At 40.9% G+C, this 20,713-nt stretch overlaps 1 protein-coding gene and 1 non-coding gene across 6 annotated transcripts in view; both read left to right on the forward strand.

Moving 5' to 3' along the window:
• GRIP1 (glutamate receptor interacting protein 1) overlaps window positions 1-20,713 on the forward strand; it is a 305,928-nt gene that overhangs the window by 193,705 nt on the left and 91,510 nt on the right. For 3 of the 5 annotated variants that reach the window (XM_061416574.1, XM_061416570.1, XM_061416571.1), the window contains 4 exons: window positions 5,016-5,171; window positions 5,837-5,992; window positions 14,300-14,486; window positions 15,161-15,306. In XM_061416574.1, coding sequence (XP_061272558.1) covers window positions 5,016-5,171; window positions 5,837-5,992; window positions 14,300-14,486; window positions 15,161-15,306 — 645 coding nt within the window. The remainder of the gene's footprint in view (window positions 1-5,015; window positions 5,172-5,836; window positions 5,993-14,299; window positions 14,487-15,160; window positions 15,307-20,713) is intronic. The other 2 variants (XM_061416572.1, XM_061416573.1) reach the window with 2 other exon arrangements.
• On the forward strand, window positions 11,610-11,774 carry LOC133249020 (U1 spliceosomal RNA). The gene has a single exon (XR_009736834.1). It is a non-coding gene; the product is annotated as a U1 spliceosomal RNA (small nuclear RNA).

The raw sequence follows: 20,713 nt of genomic DNA on the forward strand, positions 1-20,713 counted from the left end.
TTTCCTTCCAAAGAGCAAGCATCTTTTAACTTCTTGGCTTCAGTCACCATCTGTAGTGATTTTGAAGCCCAAAAATATAAAGTCTCTCACTGTTTTCATTGTTTCCCCATCTGTTTGCCACGAAGTAATGGGGCTGGATGCCATGATCTTAGTTTTCTGAAAGTTGAGCTTTAAGCCAACCTTTTCAGCCTCCTCTTTCACTTTCATCAAGAGGCTCTTTAGTTCCTCTTCACTTTCTGCCATAAGGGTGGTGTCGTCTACGTATCTGATCAGATCAGATCAGATCAGATCAGTCGCGTCTGACTCTTTGCAACCCCATGAATTGCAGCACACCAGGCCTCCCTGTCCATCACCAACTCCCGGCGTTCACCCATACTCACGTCCATCGAGTCACTGATGCCATCCAGCCATCTCATCCTCTGTCGTCCCCTTCTCCTCTTGCCCCCAATCCCTCCCAGCATCAGAGCCTTTTCCAATGAGTCAACTCTTCGCATGAGGTGGCCAAAGTACTGGAGTTTCAGCTTTAGCATCATTCCCTCCAAAGAAATCCCAGGGCTGATCTCCTTCAGAATGGACTGGTTGGATCTCCTTGCAGTCCAAGGGACTCTCAACAGTCTTCTCCAACACCACAGTTCAAAGGCATCAATTCTTTGGCGCTCAGCCTTCTTCACAGTCCAACTCTCACATCCATACATGACCACAGGAAAAACCATAGCCTTGACTAGACGAACCTTTGTTGGCAAAGTAATGTCTCTGCTATAGATGGAGAAGCTCTACACAGTCAGCAAAAACAAGACCAGGAGCTGACTGTGGCTCAGATCATGAAGTCCTTATTGCCAAATTCAGACTGAAATTGAAGAAAGTAGGGAAAACCACTAGATCATTCAGGTATGACCTAAATCAAATCCCTTATGATTATACAGTGGAAGTGAGAAATAGATTTAAGGGCCTAGATCTGATAGATAGAGTGCCTGATGAGCTATGGAATGAGGTTCGTGACATTGTACAGGAGACAGGGATCAAGACCATCCCCATGGAAAAGAAATGCAAAAAAGCAAAATGGCTGTCTGGGGAAGGCTTACAAATAGCTGCGTATCTGAGGTTATTGATATTTCTCCCAACAATCTTGATTCCAGTTTGTGCTTCATCCAGCCTGGCATTTAGCATGATGTACTCTGCATTTAAATTAAACAAGCAAGGTGACAACTTGCTGTACTTGTGTTCTGACTTGGAACCAGTATATTATTCCATGTCCAGTTCTAACTGTTGTTTCCTGACCCGCATACAGATTTATCAAGAGGCAGGTCAGGTGATCTGGTATTCCCATCTTTTTCAGAATTTTCCAGTTTGTTGTGATTCACACAGTCAAAGGCTTTGGCATAATCAATAAAGCAAAAGTAGATATTTTTCTGGAACTCTCTTGCTTTTTTGATGATCCAGTGGATGTTGGCAGTTTGATCTCTGGTTCCTCTGCCTTTTCTAAATCCAGCTTGAACATCGGGAAGTTCCCAGTTCATATACTGTTGACACATGATTTGGAGGATTTTGAGCATTACTTTGCTAGCACGTGAGATGAGTGCAACTGTGTGGTAGTTTGAGCATTCTTTGGCATTGCCTTTCTTTGGGATTGGAATGAAAACTGACCTTTTCCAGTCCTGTGGCCACTGCTGAGCTTTCCAAATTTGCTGGCATATTGAGTGCAGCACTTTCACAGCATCATCTTTCAGGATTTGAAATAGCTCAACTGGAATTCCATCACCTGCACTAGCTTCGTTCATAGTGATGCTTTCTAAGGCCCACTTGACTTCACATTCCAGGATGTCTGGCTCTAGGTCAGTGATCACACGATCATGATTATCTGGGTCATGAAGATTTTTTTTGTACAGTTCTTCTGTGTATTCTTGCCACCTCTTCTTAGTATCTTCTGCTTTTGTTAGATCCATACCATTTCTGCCCTTTATTGAGCCCATCTTCATATGAAATATTCCCTTGGAATCTCTAATTTTCTTGAAGAGATCTCTAGTCATTCCCATTCTATTGTTTTCCTCTATTTCTTTGCACTGATCACTGAGGAAGGCTTTCTCATCACTGAGGAAGGCTTTCTTATCTCTCCTTGCTATTCTTTGGAACTCTGCATTCAAATAGGTATATCGTTCCTTTTCTCCTTTGCCTTTAGCTTCTCTTCTTTGCTCAGCTATTTGTAGACAACCATTTCGCCTTTTTGCAATTCTTTTTCTTGGGGATGGTCTTGATCATTGCCTCCTGTACAATGTCACGAACCTCCGTCCATAGTTCTTCAGGCACTCTGTCTTTCAGATCTAATCCCTTGAATTAAATGACTTACATTTAACCTGCCACAGATGTCACAGAGCCAGACATACATAGGTGGTCAGAATCTTCCTTACTGAGTTATCAATTTGGTTTGACAGCACTCAGAACTGCCCAGTAATTTTAACAGCACTCCATAAAGAACTGGGTTAAAAAATGAGTGGAGAATCCTGAAGTTCACACACTGTGTTGTTCAGTTGCTAACTCACGTCAGACTGTTCACAAACCCATGGACTGTAGCATGCAAGACTCCTCTGTTCTCCACTCTGTCTCTGAGTTTTCTCAGATTCATGTCCATTGAATCAGTGATGCTATCTAACCATTACTCACTGTACATCATTTGAAACACATGATATTTTATAGAGCTCAATAAGTGGCTATGGGTGTAGATTAGCCAGACCCAACACTGACTGCCTCTTGCTAAAAAGTCTTCTGGTACACCCAAAAGTAAAGTGAGGATGGCGAAAGAGACTTGCCTCGAAATGCTCTTTATCACAAGGAAAATGCTGCTACAGTGTGTACATGGACCCTCTGGCTGATATTCTTATTCATTCACGCATGTGTTCCTTCACTCATTCACTCGTTCATCAGCCATTATATGCCAGGCTCTGTTCTAGTTGCCACAGTGCATCTAGTGAGCAAGGCAAGCAAAGTAGATTTCTATTCTCATGGGATTTACATTCCAGTCTAGAGAGACAAGCATTAAAAGTATATTAAATCAATAAAGCCCTTTCAACTATGAGGAATATATTAATAAAAAAGCAATGGAATAACATAGGAGAGACAACTTCTTCATCCAGGGAGGTCAGAATGACTTGGCACCTGAGCCAACCTTGTAAACAGGTAGAAGAATATTAGAAGTAGGAAGTGTGCGAAGGGGTGAAGCTAGAGAGATAAGTAGGGCTCACATTTGATTCTCTTTGTTACTGTAACCCATTGAAATACCTTAAATGGGCATTGCATCATCTAATTTATGTATTTAAAATATTCTGTACTATGGATCCTGGAAGGTTGGTAGGTAAGAGATGAACCAGGGAGCCAAGTCTGAAGATTTGGCAGTGGTCGAGGTGAAGGAGGTGGTAGCTTGGTAGCTTGAAAGTAGACTAGTGGAGAGGGAGATAAATCCCAAAACTAGAAACTGAAGTATATAGAAGCAAAAGACCATATGTTCAGGACTACAAAATGATGGTGGCCATGAAAGTGTGCTGCAGATTTCTCAGTCTCTCAACTTGTGTCCAGTGAATGAAATTTGTAGAGTGAGAGATATACCTGTTTCCTTAAAAAAAAAAGAAAAAGTATTCATTGGCAAGTAGATAGAAAGTATATGGTATCAATGCTATTAAATAAAGAGTCACTAGTTTTTATTCTGTGTGCCAGCACCATGCTAAGCACCTTGGTGCATATTCTCAACAGTTGGCCTCTGGGATAGATGCTTTTGTGATCTCTACTTGACATAATGAGGGAACTGTGGCTTAGACAGGTTGAGTAACTGGTCAAGGTCAGATAGAGAAGATGGGTTGGAACTGGAACGGAAATACAGGTGGCCTCAGCCCGTGGTGATCTGTTCATGCTTTTGTTCCATGATCTGTCTCATTCCAGAAAGGCTGAGATGTGTCAATGAGGCGGATGTCACTGATGGTGTAATTTACACTCTTACCCAAAGGACTCTCCTTTAAATACTTAGAGTATCTGACCTCACTCCATGAATAAATACTGCAAATTCATTCACATGTAAGGCACCTAGTCTTAGAATCATGACAATAGAGATAAAAGTCCATATTTTATTTTTCATTCTTTAAGACAGTTAAGTGAAAATTTTCCAATCAATATAGTAACAAACATAAAAGCGCTCATACTTTCAGACCACTGAGTAGAAAATCAAATCTAAACAATATTGAAATTAGAATGGAAGTATGATACACATTTTTTAAAACATAAAGTGGACACCAGCATTTTGAAATTAGCTTTATTAAAATTTTGTGGCATCTTAAAAAATACAAGAATATTTGAAATAGTTTTAATAATTAAATGCCTTCTTTCAAATATAAATACAGCTTTTAAAAATACCCCCCAAATTGTAAAGTATGTTGACACTTGCATCTTCTTATTAGGGTATGGATAAGATCCTGATAGAGTAGTTTATTGTAGTTCAAGTGATGAATAGTAGTGTAATTAAAATGTCAGAGCAGTAAATTGTGATATGTGACTAGTACATCCTTTGAATCAGGAGCCAGTATGATTTATCATTCATTCTTTTCTTTTTCTCAAAACAAGAGCTACTAACTGGCCAAGATTTGCAAATCTCTAATTACTAATCTTGTGCCATAGATCTTGCAGGGTTGACTTTTAAGTTAAAGAAAAAAATGTTTTAATCTCTGCTGTGAAGCACAGGGGGAGATTAGAAATTGATTCAGTAGTCATCTTAAAAGGAGAAAAAAATGGGCTGGGGAAAGACATGCATTATTGTTGGGAAGATGAAAAGTTACCATCTCTGGTGTTAATCATAGGTTTTGCTGACCACTGAGAAAAGGGCAAAGCCAGTTTTTTTCCTTTTTTTGTGCAAGCAGGCTTCATTTTTTTGTTGTTGTTGTTACTTTTTATTTGTGCAGTTCAGTTACTTTTTCCTCTTTTTTGGTTCTTTGTTTGTTTGTTTTTTCTTATTTCTCATCATCACTTCATGTGGGCAGTGAAAATTCAGAGGAGCGACAGGCCACTTCCCTGGGACTTCTGGGCCAGCAACCACTGCAGCCTTCACACCTACCATCACTATAACTCGTTCCACCCTGACCATTGCAGAGCGCCGGCCCTGACAGTCATGAAAGCGCCTCCTCCAAACAGCCCTCGTAATGTTCCAGGCTTTCTCCTCCTGGTCTTTTACTTAAATTATATTCTTCTCATGCCTTCTTCATCTGATTCATACCATATTTGGTTTCATAGGTGTGGTGTCTTTTTTTTTTTTTTGTAGTAGCAACTTCTCATTTCTGTCATCTCTTAAGTCTGTCTTTTCCATCAGAAAGCATTTGTTGTTAAGAGAGGATGTAAATGTTCAGAATGATTTATGTGTGGTCAGGAAACAGCAATGAAGAATAGTATATAGAAGATAATGTTCTCAGACCTTATTTGTGTATATGGAACCACTTGTGAAATTCATGCCAGAAGCTGTCTATGAAAATGAGATTATGTATCTGAAGCACTGAGTTGTTGTTTATGGAGAAACTTGCTTTAATGTTTTCTTTTTTTGTCTAAAGCAAAACTCGTAGAGCCTCTCTGTGTTGCATTGTACTTACGGAGATCGATGCTGCTCCTTAGGCATTTCTGGGCTCTTATAACACAGATTCTAAAGCACTGTCTCCATGGCTCCTGAGACTTGGTCTCTGATTGGTTGGAGCCACCTAGTAGCCATTGCTGTGCATCTTGTGTGTCTTTCTGGATTGTTGCTGGTTGACAGGTGTGGCAGGCTTACACGCCCCCTGAGAATGCTCTGTGCCAAGTCTTCACTCTCTTACAGCAGCTTTGGTGTCTTCATCCTTCTCTCCCACCTCCATGAGTGCATACAGCCTGAGTTCCCTGAACATGGGGACTTTGCCTCGAAGCCTCTACTCCACTAGCCCACGTGGAACCATGATGAGGAGGCGACTGAAAAAGAAAGACTTCAAAAGCTCACGTAAGTGAAATGTTAACCGATGTCTTTTGGCCTGAACAAACCTGTGGGTCCATTGGCATCTTGGATGTAAGGAAACCTATAGGAAGAGTGTTTTGCAGGAAGAAGATAAGTAGCTCACTACCCTGTGCCAAAGACCATTGAAATGATATCCCTTATCGACATAACAATTGCACCACATACAATTTCAGACTGGGTTAGTTCATACTACCTTTGCCTACAACGTTTTATTTGAATTTTTTTTCTTGCTCTTTTGATCTGATAAAATCAAAGATGTAATTTTTTTCTTTAAGACTCCTTCCTTATATTCTGGGTACCTTTGAACATAAAACCATTGTTCTTTGTTTCTTATTGACTAAAGATGGGTCCACCTACTCACTCTGAAAACTGTATCCCCTTTTGGTAAATATGAGTCCCATGTATTTGTGTAGTATTATAAATTTCTGGAGAAAGCAATGGCACCCCTCTCCAGTACTCTAGCCTGGAAAATCCCATGGACGGAGGAGCCTGGTAGGCTGCAATCCATGGGGTCGCTAAGAGTCAGACATGACTGAGCGACTTCACTTTCACTTTTCACTTTCATGCATTGGAGGAGGAAATGGCAACCCACTCCAGTGTTCTTGCCTAGAGAATCCCATGGACGGAGAAGCCTGGTAGGCTGCAGTCCATGGGGTCACACAGAGTTGGACACGACTGAAATGACTTAGCAGCAGCAGCAGCATTATAAATTTCATATTTCATGAACCATCCCTGCAAAAAAAGACAATAATAAGTTTAAACATGCCTTTCAAACTATAGCTTATTCCCCTTAAATGTGCCTTTTCAATCTGTATTTCATACCTCAAGATTCTAATACTTTCACAGGGAACCTGCTCCACTGACAAGCACTGCCCTAACATATATGTTACCCACTTAAGTGTCAGGAAGATTGAAAGGATCCTTATCTTTACAACAGGTATCCTAAAGACTAGGAATTTCAACTACGACTCTTAGAACTATGATCTTCTGGGACAGGCAAGCATGTTACAGACTAGGAAAAACTAGGAAGATGTGGTTGGCGGCCTGCTTCTGGATAGCTGCTTGTCCATGTAAAGAAGAAAGGGTGATCAAATGCCTTAGGGAAAAAGGGAAGAAACACATCACTCCTGAATTTTTCTTTTGTGGGAGTGGGAGGGCAGAGCATAATCTCTCATCATAATCATGTAAGTTTTAAAGAAAGAGAACACCTAGTTTTCCAGCCAGATCTAACCAGTGTAGAGAGAGGTAAGTGTTTCTTGTATTTTTTTTTTTTTTCTGGTGGCCATGATTGTGTTTCCCATAAAAACAACTCAAAGAAGATGGGATCTCTTCTTGTGTTTACTATGGAGATAAAGTAAGGAACACTCTTAAGCTACCTGCTGCTGCTGCTGCTGCTGCTAAGTCGCTTCAGTCCTGTCCGACTCAGTGCGACCCCATAGACGGCAGCCCACCAGGCTCCCCCGTCCCTGGGATTCTCCAGGCAAGAACACTGGAGTGGGTTGCCATTTCCTTCTCCAATGCATGAAAGTGAAAAGTGAAAGTGAAGTCGCTCAGTCGTGTCCGACTCTTAGCGACCTCATGAACTGCAGCCTACTAGGCTCTCCTGTCCATGGGATTTTCCAGGCAAGAGTACTGGACTGGGGTGCCATTGCCTTCTCCACTTAAGCTACCTAAAGATAGCTAAACCCAAGTACTTCAAGACTGGTGTTAAAGAGAAAACATTCTTGTGAAGAGAGGTGGTTGGATCTATTGGCTCTTCAGCTTGTTTGCCAGAGAGTCATCTTCAGAAGTGGGTCTGTGGCCAGGCCTCCCAGCACCACCAGCAGTGTGGGAGACTGGCCATCACCCATACTGGGAAATGGTCTCTTCATGTTACAGGAACGCGAAGGTTTGCTTACAAAGGAAACCATGGCTAACCACTGCTGTGGTGTATTCCTGGTTTTGATGTGCATATCCCTTCAAATATAAGATTTGTCATCTTTAATATAGGTAAATGGAAGGAAGACTGAGTTTAGTCAAAATGCGAACAAGGAGCTTCTAGATATTTCTTAGCTAACACTAGAGGGTAAATTATTTACTCTTGAAAGAAACAAGTTGAAGGCAGCATAGTGAACTGGTGATGAGCCCAGATTCTTCTCATCCCAAAGTCATTACTTTGTAGCAGTAAGACCTTGAGCAAGATTTTTAAGCTTTCTATATCTTGGCTTTCTTAGCAACAAAGTGAGGCTAATTATAGTACTTACCCCATTGGGTAATTGTGAAGATTATATGAAAATGCATATATATATATATATTATTGCCAGTCAGTTCAGTCACTCAGTCATGTCCGACTCTTTGTACCCATGGACTACAGCACACCAGGGCTCCCTGTCCATCACCAACTCCCGGAGTCCAACCAAACTCATGTCCATTGAGTCAGTGATGCCATCCAACCATCTCATCCTCTGTCATCCCCCTCTCCTCCTGCCCTCAATCTTTCCCAGCATCAGGGTCTTTTCAAATGAGTCCGCTCTTCACATTAGGTGGCCAAAGTATGGAGTTTCAGCTTCAACATCAGGCCTTCCAATGAACACCCAGGACTGATCTCCTTTAGGATGAACTGGTTGGATCTCCTTGTAGTCCAAGGGACTCTCAAGAGTCTTCTCCAACACCACTGGTCAAAAGCATCAATTCTTCAGCTCTCAGTTTTCTTTATAGTCCAACTCTCACATCCATATATGACTACTGGAAAAACTATAGCCTTGACTAGACAGAACTTTGTTGGCAAAGTAATGTCTCTGCTTTTTCATATGCTATCTAGATTGGTCACAACTTTCCTTCCAAGGAGCAACGGTCTTTTAATTTCATGGCTGCAGTCACCATCTGCAGTGATTTTGGAGCCCAAAAAATAAAGTCTGACACTGTTTCCACTGTTTCCCCATCTATTTCCCATGAAGTGATGGGAACAGATGCCATGATCTTAGTTTTCTGAATGTTGAGCTTTAAGCCAAGTTTTTCACTCTCCTCTTTCACTTTCATCAAGAGGCTCTTTAGTTCCTCTTCACTTTCTGCCATAAGGGTGGTGTCATCTGCATATCTGAGGTTATTGATATTTCTCCCAGCCATCTTGATTCCAGCTTGTGCTTCATCAAGCCCAGCGTTTCTCATGATGTACTCTGCATATAAGTTAAATAAGCAGGGTGAAAGTATACAACCTTGACGAACTCCTTTTCCTATTTGGAACCAGTCTGTTTTTCCCTGTCCAGTTCTAACTGTTGCTTCCTGAGCCTGCATACAGATTTATCAAGAGGCAGGTCAGGTAATCTGGTATTCCCATCTCTTTCAGAATTTTCCACAGTTGATTGTGATCCACACAGTCAAAGACATTGGCATAGTCAATAAAGCAGAAATAGATGTTTTTCTGGAACTCTCTTGCTTTTTCGATGATCCAGCGGATGTTGGCAATATGATCTCTGGTTCCTCTGCCTTTTCTAAAACCAGCTTGAACATCTATAAGTTCTAGACTATATATTCATATATATATGATATGTTCATATGTATGCATGAATAATTATATATTCTCATATAATATTCACAATTACCCAATGAAATAAGTATTATAATTATATATATGCAATATATAATATGATGTATATATATGCTGCAATAATACATAGTAAATAGTAAGCACTATTTAATTGTTAGCTATTTTGAATAGTTTACGTGTTTGCTATTATGGTGCCTAAATTTGAGATATTAACACTGCTCCAAGACTTAGGCATATTTCACCACATTTCCATTTAGGCATAATATAGAAGTTGAATATTCCCATATAGTGAATCAGGATTTGTAGTGGATATTTGTAGATGAAATTTTTACATAAAATGGCTTCATGTGCAGCACCGCTTACTGAGAAAGCAGGCTAACAGCCCTCATCAGGGAAGAGCAATTAAAACAAATGCATTCATGTTTGCGCTTCTGCTTTAATGGCTAAACATTTGTTTGTGTTAGGTAAGACTGCTAGGTTGATTAAGGACATTAGTCATGACAAATAAATGATAATCTGTTTGGCTATTGCAGGTTGATATTTATACATCTTGAATTTTGTAGTAGGAAACAAGGCCAAGGCCACCCTGTCACCAATACCCATAACCTAGTGATAAATTCTCTCTTAAACAGCACGTTATTCTCCAACATAATAGAAGTATAAGCAGAAACCTGGTTCTAGAAATCTGCTCTTAGCATTCGCTGTAGATGTTAGCCACTAGAGCACCACTGACCATATATCTGCCAGGATTTATGTGTATCTCAGGAAATTATGCATTTTATATTTTAATCAAACAAGAGATTCAGAAAGCTATAAACTTTTATTCCCACTTCAGAAAGACCTAAGAAACTAATGTTAATTTTCCAAAATCAGAAGAAAACTGAGGATTTAGTTTTTCGGTTTTCTTTCTCTCTCTATTTTTTGCTTGAACTTGGTATGGTCACGTTAGAGGTAAAGGTTTTCCCAAATAACAGATAATAAAACTTTTATTGCCACTCTCACTATATTATGGTTTATTTCCACCACTTTATTTATGTCTTTATTTGGTGCCACCATTTACTGCCCCTTTTCTAATACTTACGTTCCTATAGCAACCAGGCCATTTGTATGGATGGTGAATCATGGTAAAGTCACAACAAATATAATAAAAATCTCTTAGCTGTATTGGTGATCAGTTGAGGCCAGAGCAAAACAGAAAGAAAAAAAAATTCTTACTTATGTTTCTAATACAAAGGAAGGACATGGCCAGAAAAGAATGAAATTTTCTCACATAAATATTAAAACATTCTCTGTTATTGACCAAGGAGGAAAATACAGGAAGCCTGTTACAGCATGTTACAAGGATTAAAAGAGGAAAGTCATGTTTGTGTCCCAGGGAAAATGTTAAGTACCCCCAGCATTGGTTTCCAGGAGTGTCACAAAGCCCTGGGACGTGGCAGAGCCATGTCACAGAGGGAACCCACTTATCACCTCTTCCGTATTCTTACTGACCTTTCCCCCACAGCATGAGCTGCCCCTTTTTCTGCCATAGAGGATCAAGGCCCCTCCCAGAAGCCCATCATCCCCTGTGATGGCGGGGCATGACTGAGCAGTGGATCTGGCTATTCCGCCCAGCTTCCTGCTCCGGTACACAGGGCCAGTGTAGACGCTTTCCTGTTTGCAGTCTGCCTGAATTGCAGCAAAGGGTAGACCTTACAACACGTTCTCAGAATGATCCTTGCCTCTTCTGTGGTCATCGCTTACTGCTAGGGAGGGCACCACTGGAAAGAGCTGAAAGGAAGAGAATGAAACAACCGAACAATTTTTGTGCCTGCCACCAGCCCCTGAAAAACAACCGGAATTCAAAGGCAGCTCATGGTAAGCTTTTAAAATGACCATGCACAGAGCTCTCGAAGGGGTCAGCTTAAGAGCTGCCCTACCCCTATTTGGAGGAGGGAGCTGTTGACCACTCCGACTGTCTCCTGAACTGGATCATGTGATGTACAATGTGGACTCTAATGTGGAACACTTAGTGAGATATAGGTCTTCAGTTACAGAATCCAATAATTGTAAGCACAGTATATGAATAAATCTTTGATAATTACCTGGCAGGGGAGATACCATGATCGTGTAGGTGGTCTTCCCAGGGTGGGGCTTCTCCATTGTAGTCCACATACACTGACCCCTACAATTTCCCCAAATGAGGGAAATTCTACTACAGAATTTGTGATAGTAGGGGGACTGTGTTTGTGCTTTCCCTTTTTAAAAAGAGAATCTTTGAGGTCCATTTCTCTATATACTTTTCAGATGCTTTTTATATCTGACAATAAATTTCACAGCTGTCTAAATTAAGAAAACATTTGGCAGATTTTTAAACCTCAGAGCTAAGAAGTCATCTTTGGCCTCCCATTACTTGGCCTTTCCTTACAGTAGGAAACACAAGGATTGACAAAAACACAGGGTGAACTCCTGCAGAACCCTCCAGAAAGGAGTGAGAAGAGGACAGAGCAGATGTAAATCCCGAACACAACCTTGGCACACACGCGTTAGCAGTGTTCAAACACAGCACGTCAGCAGTGTGGTCATTTCCATCTTCACTTGTAAGTAGAATCGGGCACACCACAGACCAGAGCCAATACCTTGTATTTGCTGCTTTGCTGCTGGAGGGAGAGAATGCATTATACAGAAGTTTAAACTACCTGGTTGTAATTCATAAATAACTTTTATTTTCTCCTGCTTTTTGACCACATTAATGAAGCAGGATAATCAAACTCATCTTTTTCTCCTCCAAGTAATATTAGTTTGTTTTTTTTTTTTTTTTGGCCTATCATCTTTAAATCTGTAGTTTATCTTCTTTATCTCTATTGGTCATTTTCAAGACTTTAATATGTGTGAGTAATCAGTACAAGCAATTTCCAATGAAATTGTACTATTTCAAAGAACAGATTCTAGTACGTCAGAGGACTTTCAGAGTTAATGGTAAAATCCTAAGGTATTTAATATAATCCTGTACTCTTCATAAAATTATAAAACCAGTGTTTAATACATTTTTAATTCTAAATTAAATGTCCTCATAATTTCTACCATCTCAGCTTGCCTCCAGGTAGAGGTTATAGATTTAATGATACCCATATGAATTAATACTTATTTCTATTTTCAAAACCTTCTAGAAAATGAAATTCCTCAACTGTCTTCTGTTTCAGAAAAATATAGCACGTCTTTCCCTCAGAAAGTCTTTGCTAAATCTAAACTAATCCCCCCATTACTATTAAAATGACCTATTCCTTCTTGATTCTTTCTTAGTGGAAATGGTAATCAGCTGACTTAACAATTCAGACTTTTAACTCCAGTTGAGTAGTCCAAAAGTCTATGCCAAATTGGGATGGTAAATGGAAAAAATATTAATGTGGACCTATAGAAAGTTCCATATAAAGTAAAATATACTTGTTGAAGTCCAAAAATCTTCACTCAGAAGACAGAGTGCCATCTGCCTAAGGGTGATGTTCTAATATTATATTCCCACCTGCTATGAGTACTAACTGGAAAGAAATGCAACCCTCCAGATTTTTGCTGACATGAAATGGTACCTTCTACTGGTTTTGTGCCACCAATAACAAAATGTGTGATCTGGAGAGCATTCAGAATACAGTTGTGATATTAACAAAGCCACAGTAGAAAACCCAATCTGAATTGACATTTGATTATGTGTCCGATCTTGGGATTGTAGGCCACCGTCTATAGAAAGATGAGGGTTGGAGGCTACTTTCACCTCCTAAAGCAAGCCACTTTAACCTCAGTGACATTAACCCTGCTGGGAAAGAACAGTGACAGTGCCTCTTAAGAAGAAGTAGATTTTCCTTACTCCTCATGGGAAAAGGATACACCTCACCATCCTCTGCAGTGTCAGCCTGAATGCTGGAATGATCCACATGGTAGAAGAATTGGAGTCCTGAAGGACCAGTCTCGTTCCGTAACTCAGCAGACCAAGGGCTGATTCCAAAAAGGAAAATATTGATGTTATAGAACCGGATTCATCCCACATGGCTTTAGCCATGGAAATTCCAGGCACTGGAATTTCAGAGGGGAAAAGACCTGGTTCCGATCTTTAAGGAACTCAAGAGTCTAGTGACGAGACAAGAAGGAAAATAAAAAACTGATAAATGCTGAAATAGGACCATGTATTAGAAAAGTGGAAATGTATAAAAGTCATTTAAATGACTCCATCATGCCAAGCCAATGATAGATGAAGGTTGATGACCAGTTACCTCCTTACCACCTCAGGAGCCAGACTTAGATCAATTGTTTCTTCAAACCTGAAGGTCAAGTTTTTTGTAAAAAGCTAGAAACTTAGGAACAAATATCTAAAGTAGGGGGGAAAAGTTAGATCAGTTAGCCCAACCCCCTTTCTCCTAGATAGGAAAGAGATTAATGACTTAGTCCCAAGGTCACCCAGCTGGTTTCTTAGTGGTTGAGCCACGACTAGATCCCAGGTACCCTGACCCCAAGACCATGCTCTTCCTACAGTTGCCACAGCTGTCCTTGATATGAGAGGTGGGTGTGACGAGGGGCTACACTGATGCTATGACTTAGATGTGACAGATATTGGGTGATTCATTTACCCCATTCAGCTCTAGTTAAACTTTTGCTTAAAGACCAAAACCTCATGTCCCACCATTAACAGTGGGCTTTTTTTTTTTCCAGAGACATGATCTGTTTCAGAAACACTGGCCTTCCTGGTGCCTGTTCCAGTTTAAAGTCATTTCTGCTGTGTGTGTTTGTTCCTCTAGTGTCGTTAGCCTCTAGCACCGTGGGCTTGGCTGGGCAGGTCGTTCACACAGAAACCACAGAGGTTGTGCTGACCGCGGATCCTGTCACAGGATTTGGGATTCAACTGCAGGGCAGTGTGTTTGCTACAGAGACCCTCTCCTCTCCACCTCTGATTTCCTATATTGAAGCTGACAGCCCAGCCGAGAGGTGAGATCCTTTCTTTCACAGCATCATTTTCTGCCCTGCATTTCTTGCTGGCTATCTTCGACTGGCTAATAAATTATGGAACAGTGCTCAATGCAGGAAATGCAAGATGAGATGAACTCTCTGTTCTGACAATAAAATTTTATGTTCTTGATCAGGTTGGAGAAAAATAGTGAGCCTGGGTGGTGCCTTTAGCAGATTTTTGTCCATTGGGGACTAGAGGCTAAATTAATTAAAAAGAAAAAATCCATTACAAAAAAAAAAAATCTCTGAAGTCAAAACTTCATGATAATTTCTCTGCCATGGGGAATGCACATTCATCATTACTGTATATTGGTTCACATCAGATTATAATAATATCATGGTGCTAAATTATGCATTACTTCTCTGGGATATTTCAAGATTCCTTTGTTCACATTGGTAGCCATGAAATACAAGAATGTTGGACTTGCATATAACTGAATCACTTTGCTGTATACCTGAAAGTAACACAGTATAATAAATCAGCTATATTTTTATATAGAAAAAAAGAATGTAAGACATAGCAGTTGACCTAATAGGATGCCCCACAGCAATGAATAAACAAGAACAAATGCTATATTGAAAGGATCTTGGCAATGTCAACTTGAAAATCATTTACTCTGTCTACAACCTGTAATGTCTGGTTCTAAATTTAGATGTGGGGTGCTTCAAATTGGAGACAGAGTGCTGGCCATTAATGGAATTCCAACTGAAGACAGCACCTTTGAGGAAGCCAATCAGCTCCTCCGAGACTCTTCAATCACAAGCAAGGTCACGCTGGAAATTGAGTTTGATGTTGCAGGTATGATCATATAATCTCAAGTCAGCTGCATAGTTGGGAGTGGACTGCATGTGAATTAAGTGGACTATATGGCAGAGAATGTGGGAGGAATGATCATTTTTTATATACTGAATGTGTTTTTGTTTGGGAGGTTTGGGGTGTCATTTTGAATTGTGCATTGCTTTTGTATTATTCATTAAAATGTCACCACAAGAACAATTGAAAATAAATGTGACAAAATGAATAAGTAATAGCTTTTGTAAAGGTGATAAAAAAATCATGTAGCCTGTATTCTTCCTGACTTTTCCCGTATATGCTTGAGAAACCATAGTATTCAGTCATGAGGACAGGCAATGCCTCTCTTTGACTCTTCCTACTGCAAAAAAAAAAAAAAAAAAAATTGAAGGTTCTGTAGGGAACAATGAAAATTCATTAGATGAATTTATGTAGGCCAAGTAGGTAAATATTTGGTCTCTGGTGTTAAAGAGAAGTTGCCACCAGACACTTGTTAAAAATGACAAAGAAGACTTTATTCAAGACTATTTCCATAGTCATCAAAACTTGCCATAGGAAAGAGAGGGTGAACTTAACATCAAAAACAGCAAGGGTGTTTATGTTTAGTCATGGAGGAGGTGTTTGTCAGTAGCTAATAGGTATACAGGTTTTAGAGGTAGGCGCTAGTTCTCATTTAATAAAGTGAAGTGTTACTACCATCTCTTAGTGAAGTGTTACTACCATCTCACAGACCTAATAACCATTGCTGCTAAGTCGCTTCAGTTGCATCCGACTCTGTGCGACCCCATAGACGGCAGCCCACCAGGCTCCGCCGTCCCTGGGATTCTCCAGGCAAGAACACTGGAGTGGGTTGCCATTTCCTTCTCCAATGCATGAAAGTGAAAAGTGAAAGTGAAGTCGCTGAGTCTTGTCCGACTCTTAGTGACCCCATGGACTGCAGCCCACCAGGCTCCTCCGTCCATGGGATTTTCCAGGCAAGAGTGCTGGAGTGGGGTGCCATTACCTTCTCCAAATAATCATTAGCAATCAATAAAGATATGCCTTTGGGCATAGGGATCGCATTATGCCAACAAATATTTGCTGAATAGTTATCATAGGCCAGTTATTCTACTATACAACAGAGATACAGCAGCAGACAGGAGAGGCAAATAGCAGGACACAAGTTAATTTTTTTAATATAAATTTAGTTGGCAGTCATACTTTGAGGGAAATAAAGCAGAATGGGAGTTAGAGAATGTCTGTAGGGGGTTTATTTTCATAGGGTGACTCTCTAAGGAAGAGACATTTGAGCAGAGATTTGAAGGTTGAGAAGGAGCAACAAGAACATTGCAGGCAGAAGGAGCAGCCAGTGTAAAAACCTGAGCCAGAATAATAACCTTGGTGGATAGGAGCAACAGCAAAATAAAATAAAATAAATGCTCATGCTGGAGCATATAAAGGAGTTGGGGATAGGAATCAGATTTGGCTTTGGAGTTGGGGTAGGAGAGGTTGGAAGGGGCCAAGTAATGATGTAGTGCCTTGGTAAATTTTTAGATTATAGTCCAAGTGTAATAAAGTCATGGAGCATTTTATGGAGGAGAGTGAGATAACCTGATGGATGTTTTGGAAAGATCTTTATGAAGTGCAGGGGGGACAGTAGCAAAATCAGAACAAACAAAAGGTTTAGCCATGGAACAGGTAAGGAATGATGATGGCTTGCACAGCATCCAAAGTGATAGTGCCAGATATGGTGATAGAAAGTGGAATTTAGGACGTGGCTTGAAGCAGAGCTTGCATAACTTCCTTATGGATCAGATATGGACCATGAGGAAAAGGGAAGATCCTAGTGATTCTGCGTTATGAGGGTGTGAACGGTTGAGTAGATAATGATTTTTTTAAACTGAGAAGACTTGAAGCATGCAAGTTTGGGGATTACAAAGAGAGTTCTATTTTAAACATGAGTAGACAAATCCTACTCATCCTAGAGGGGAAAAGAGAACAAGCACATCCATTACTTACTCAAAAGACAGTTACCATAAACCAGTTACTAAGTTCTAGGCACTGTGCTACGTTCAGATCATTGAAAGAAATAATTGAAAGGCTCGACATATTCAAGGACCTTGTAGCCAGTTAGACATGAGAAAGAACTGCAGAAAGATAAGAACAGACTTGCTAGAAGTGATTCGCCACTGGGATGCAGAAGGAAGTGCCCAGAGACTGCAGGCTATACCTCCCAGAGCCTAGGACTGGGGTCTGTGCTAAAGAGCAGAACAGAGGAGTGACCAACACAGTGGTGATGGTTAAAGTCATTGGAATAAAGGACACCACTAAGGAAAGAGTAGTGATAAGAAGGGGACTGAGGTGGGAATTCCGTCTGAGGAATACTGAGATTTAAAGGGAAAGGATGCTAGTAAAGGAGGTGATGAAAATGATATAGGAGAAGTAAGAGGAGAACCAAAAATGCTGGCATTTTGGAAACCAAAGCAAGAGTTTCAAGGCAAAAGTCATGGTCGATAGCATGAAAAGGCTATGGAGGATTCACGCAATAGAGGCAAGAAAGAGAATGTCCACTGGGTTCGGCAATTAGGAAGAAAGTCATGGCGGAGAAGTTTCAAGGAATCAGGGGACAGAAGTCAGATTGCAGGGAGCTGAGGGCTGAGGAAAGAAAGGGTAGGGAAGTACAGACAAGCTGTGCTTGTTGTCTGCCGAGAAAGTGGGTTTTGGGAGATGGATTGGCAGGACAAATGCAGTGAATAGATGAAAAGGACAGGAGGCCATTGGGGGCTCATCTTTTGAGAACTTCTACAGCATTTAGTTACATACTTTGTGCTCTAGTTTATACTGTCTTATCTTCTAATCAGTGGTTCTCAATCAAGATCTGTTTTGCCCCAGGGGACATTTGGCAACATCAAGGGATTTAGCTGTAGGGACTGGGCTTCCCTTGTGATTCAGCTGGTAAAGGATCTGCCTGAAATGCAGGAGAGCTGTGTTTGATCCTTGGGTTGGGAAGATCCCCTGGAGAAGGGAAAGGCTACCCACTCCAGTATTCTGGCATGGAGACTTGTATAGTCCATGGGGTCGCAAAGAGTCAAACACAACTGAGCGACTTTCGCTTCACTACTTCCCTGTCAGTCCAGTGGTTAAGAATCTACACTTCCATTGCAGAGGGCATGGGTTCAGTCCTGGTCAGGGGCCTGAGATCCCACATGCCATGCAGTGCAGCCAAAAAGTAAAAAATAAATTAAAAAAAAAAAAAAATGAAGACATTTAGCTGTAGATGAAAGGAGATAGAGGGGATTCCAGGTTCAGATGGGTGTTATTTTGTTGTGTTAAGATTGGAAAGATTTGAGCATGTTTGGGGCCCAAAATATGTGAGAGGAAAAAGAGATAATTGGTAGCTAGGAGTTTCCAAAGGGATGAGAAGGGAAGTTATCCAGAGCATAGGTAGGTAATTCGTCTAAGGCAGAAAGTAGAAGACCTTCGCCTAGGAGTGTGAAGAGAAGGATGTGAGAATATAATTACATTTTAGCTGTGCTTAGGAAGATCGTGTGAGAACTGTCAAGCAAGGGTGAAAGGGTCAGCACCTTGGGGAGCTGAAAAGAACGATGAAGGTTCAGAATAGCTAATGGGGAAATGAATGAGATAACCAACCAGATTCATGTAAAGGGATTTTCAAGCTGGGTGGTAGACCAAGCAGAATCCAGAAGCTCTCAGTCTATAGCAACATCAGTCTTTGTGGTCAAGTTTTTTGTCAGGAGACCTCCGCTGCTCAAGAATAAAAACAGAGATAGTAGATGGTTATATTGATCCAGAGACTGTTTCCAGGGAAGTTTCAAAGAAGGAGCACGTAAGTCACGGAGGTTCAAATCATCACAGGAAGAGCAGAGATAATTATGGTAATCACATGAAAATTTATCATGATATTTATCAAATGCTTACTCTATGGCTTGTTACTCTCCTGTGTGTGCATTAGCTCATAGTCTTTAAAACAGCAATGGAGAAGGTTACTATTGGGTTGGCCAAAAAAAGTGTTCGAGTTTTTGTTCCATCTTATAGAAAAAAAATCTGAATGAACTTTTTGGCCACATGAATATTCCTATATCCCCAGTAACAGAGGCTCACATTAATGGTGGGGCTGGGATTTTAACACAGGCAGTGAGGCTCCAAAGGCCATGTTGTAAGCACTACATATACTGCTTGTGCTTGAGAGAATGTGTAATAGGTTAGAGAGGCACAGAAATCAATATAGGATCAGCATGAAAGACCAGACAGAAAGGGAGCAGTTAAGGAATTAGGAGTCTTCAGGGAGAAGAAAGTAGGGGAGTGAGAGAAAGGGGATTTGAGAGCTAACAGCTGGGAGACTGAGGTCAAATGGCATATTAGAGTTTAGGATGTCAGACATAAAGCAAAGTTCCAGGGTAGTGAGTTGCTAAAGCAAAGCAGAATGGAGGCAGTTATTCAACCCAGAGGTCTGAGTGTTGGGCACACAGTGTGATGGGAGAAGCACTACTTGGTGAAATCTCTCAGAAGGGGTGCAGGACTCGGGATGAGGAAGGCATGTGAACTGGCTGCCCCTGACACCCAAGCACAATCCTATCAAAGAATCTCTGTAGTTGCTGTTCCTCTGCCTGGGCAGCTCTTCCCCAGCATATTTGGGTGGTTTGTTCACTTCACTTGCTGCTAAGTCGCTTCAGTTGTGTCTGACTCTGTGCAACCCCATAGACGGCAGCCCACCAGGCTCCCCCGTCCCTGGGATTCTCCAGGCAAGAACACTGGAGTGGGTTGCCATTTCCTTCTCCAATGCATGAAAGTGAAAAATGAAAGTGAATTCGCTCAGTCGTGTCCGACTCTTCACGACCCCATGGACTGCAGCGCAGCAGGCTCCTCCATCCATGGGATTTTCCAGGCAAAAGTACTAGAGTGGGGTGCCATTGCCTTCTCCTCACTTCACTTAGATCTTTGCTGAAACATCAATTGCTCAAAGAAGCCTTCCACAACATTTATCACACTCAGTCCCCTTGCCCAGATTTATAGCTCTTCTTGGCCCTTCTCATACCCTGCTGTTGTGTCATATACATAACACACTTATTGTTATGTTGTATAAAAGTATTATTATTGTCTTGTTTTCTCCAGTAGAAATATCTGAGATGTCTGAGACTTTGTGCCTTTTGTTCAAGAATATACCACAGCACGTAAAATAGTGCCTGGAATTTAGGAAGCTCTCGGCCAATATTTGGTCGATGACTGAATGAAATACAGTTGGCTCTCCTGAGGGACTAGGATCAGAGACTTCAATTTGCACCAAGAATTGATTTTATACTAATTGCATCTCTGAGGTTCCTGTGCTCTGTTTCTTCATGTCTACTCCCTTTGTACAAGTTTTCTCTGATTTTCTCAAGTTTTTTCTGATTGTGTATAATTGCTTCATCCTTGC

Source organism: Bos javanicus, chromosome 5, assembly GCF_032452875.1.
Source record: "Bos javanicus breed banteng chromosome 5, ARS-OSU_banteng_1.0, whole genome shotgun sequence".
Lineage (NCBI taxonomy): Eukaryota > Metazoa > Chordata > Mammalia > Artiodactyla > Bovidae > Bos > Bos javanicus.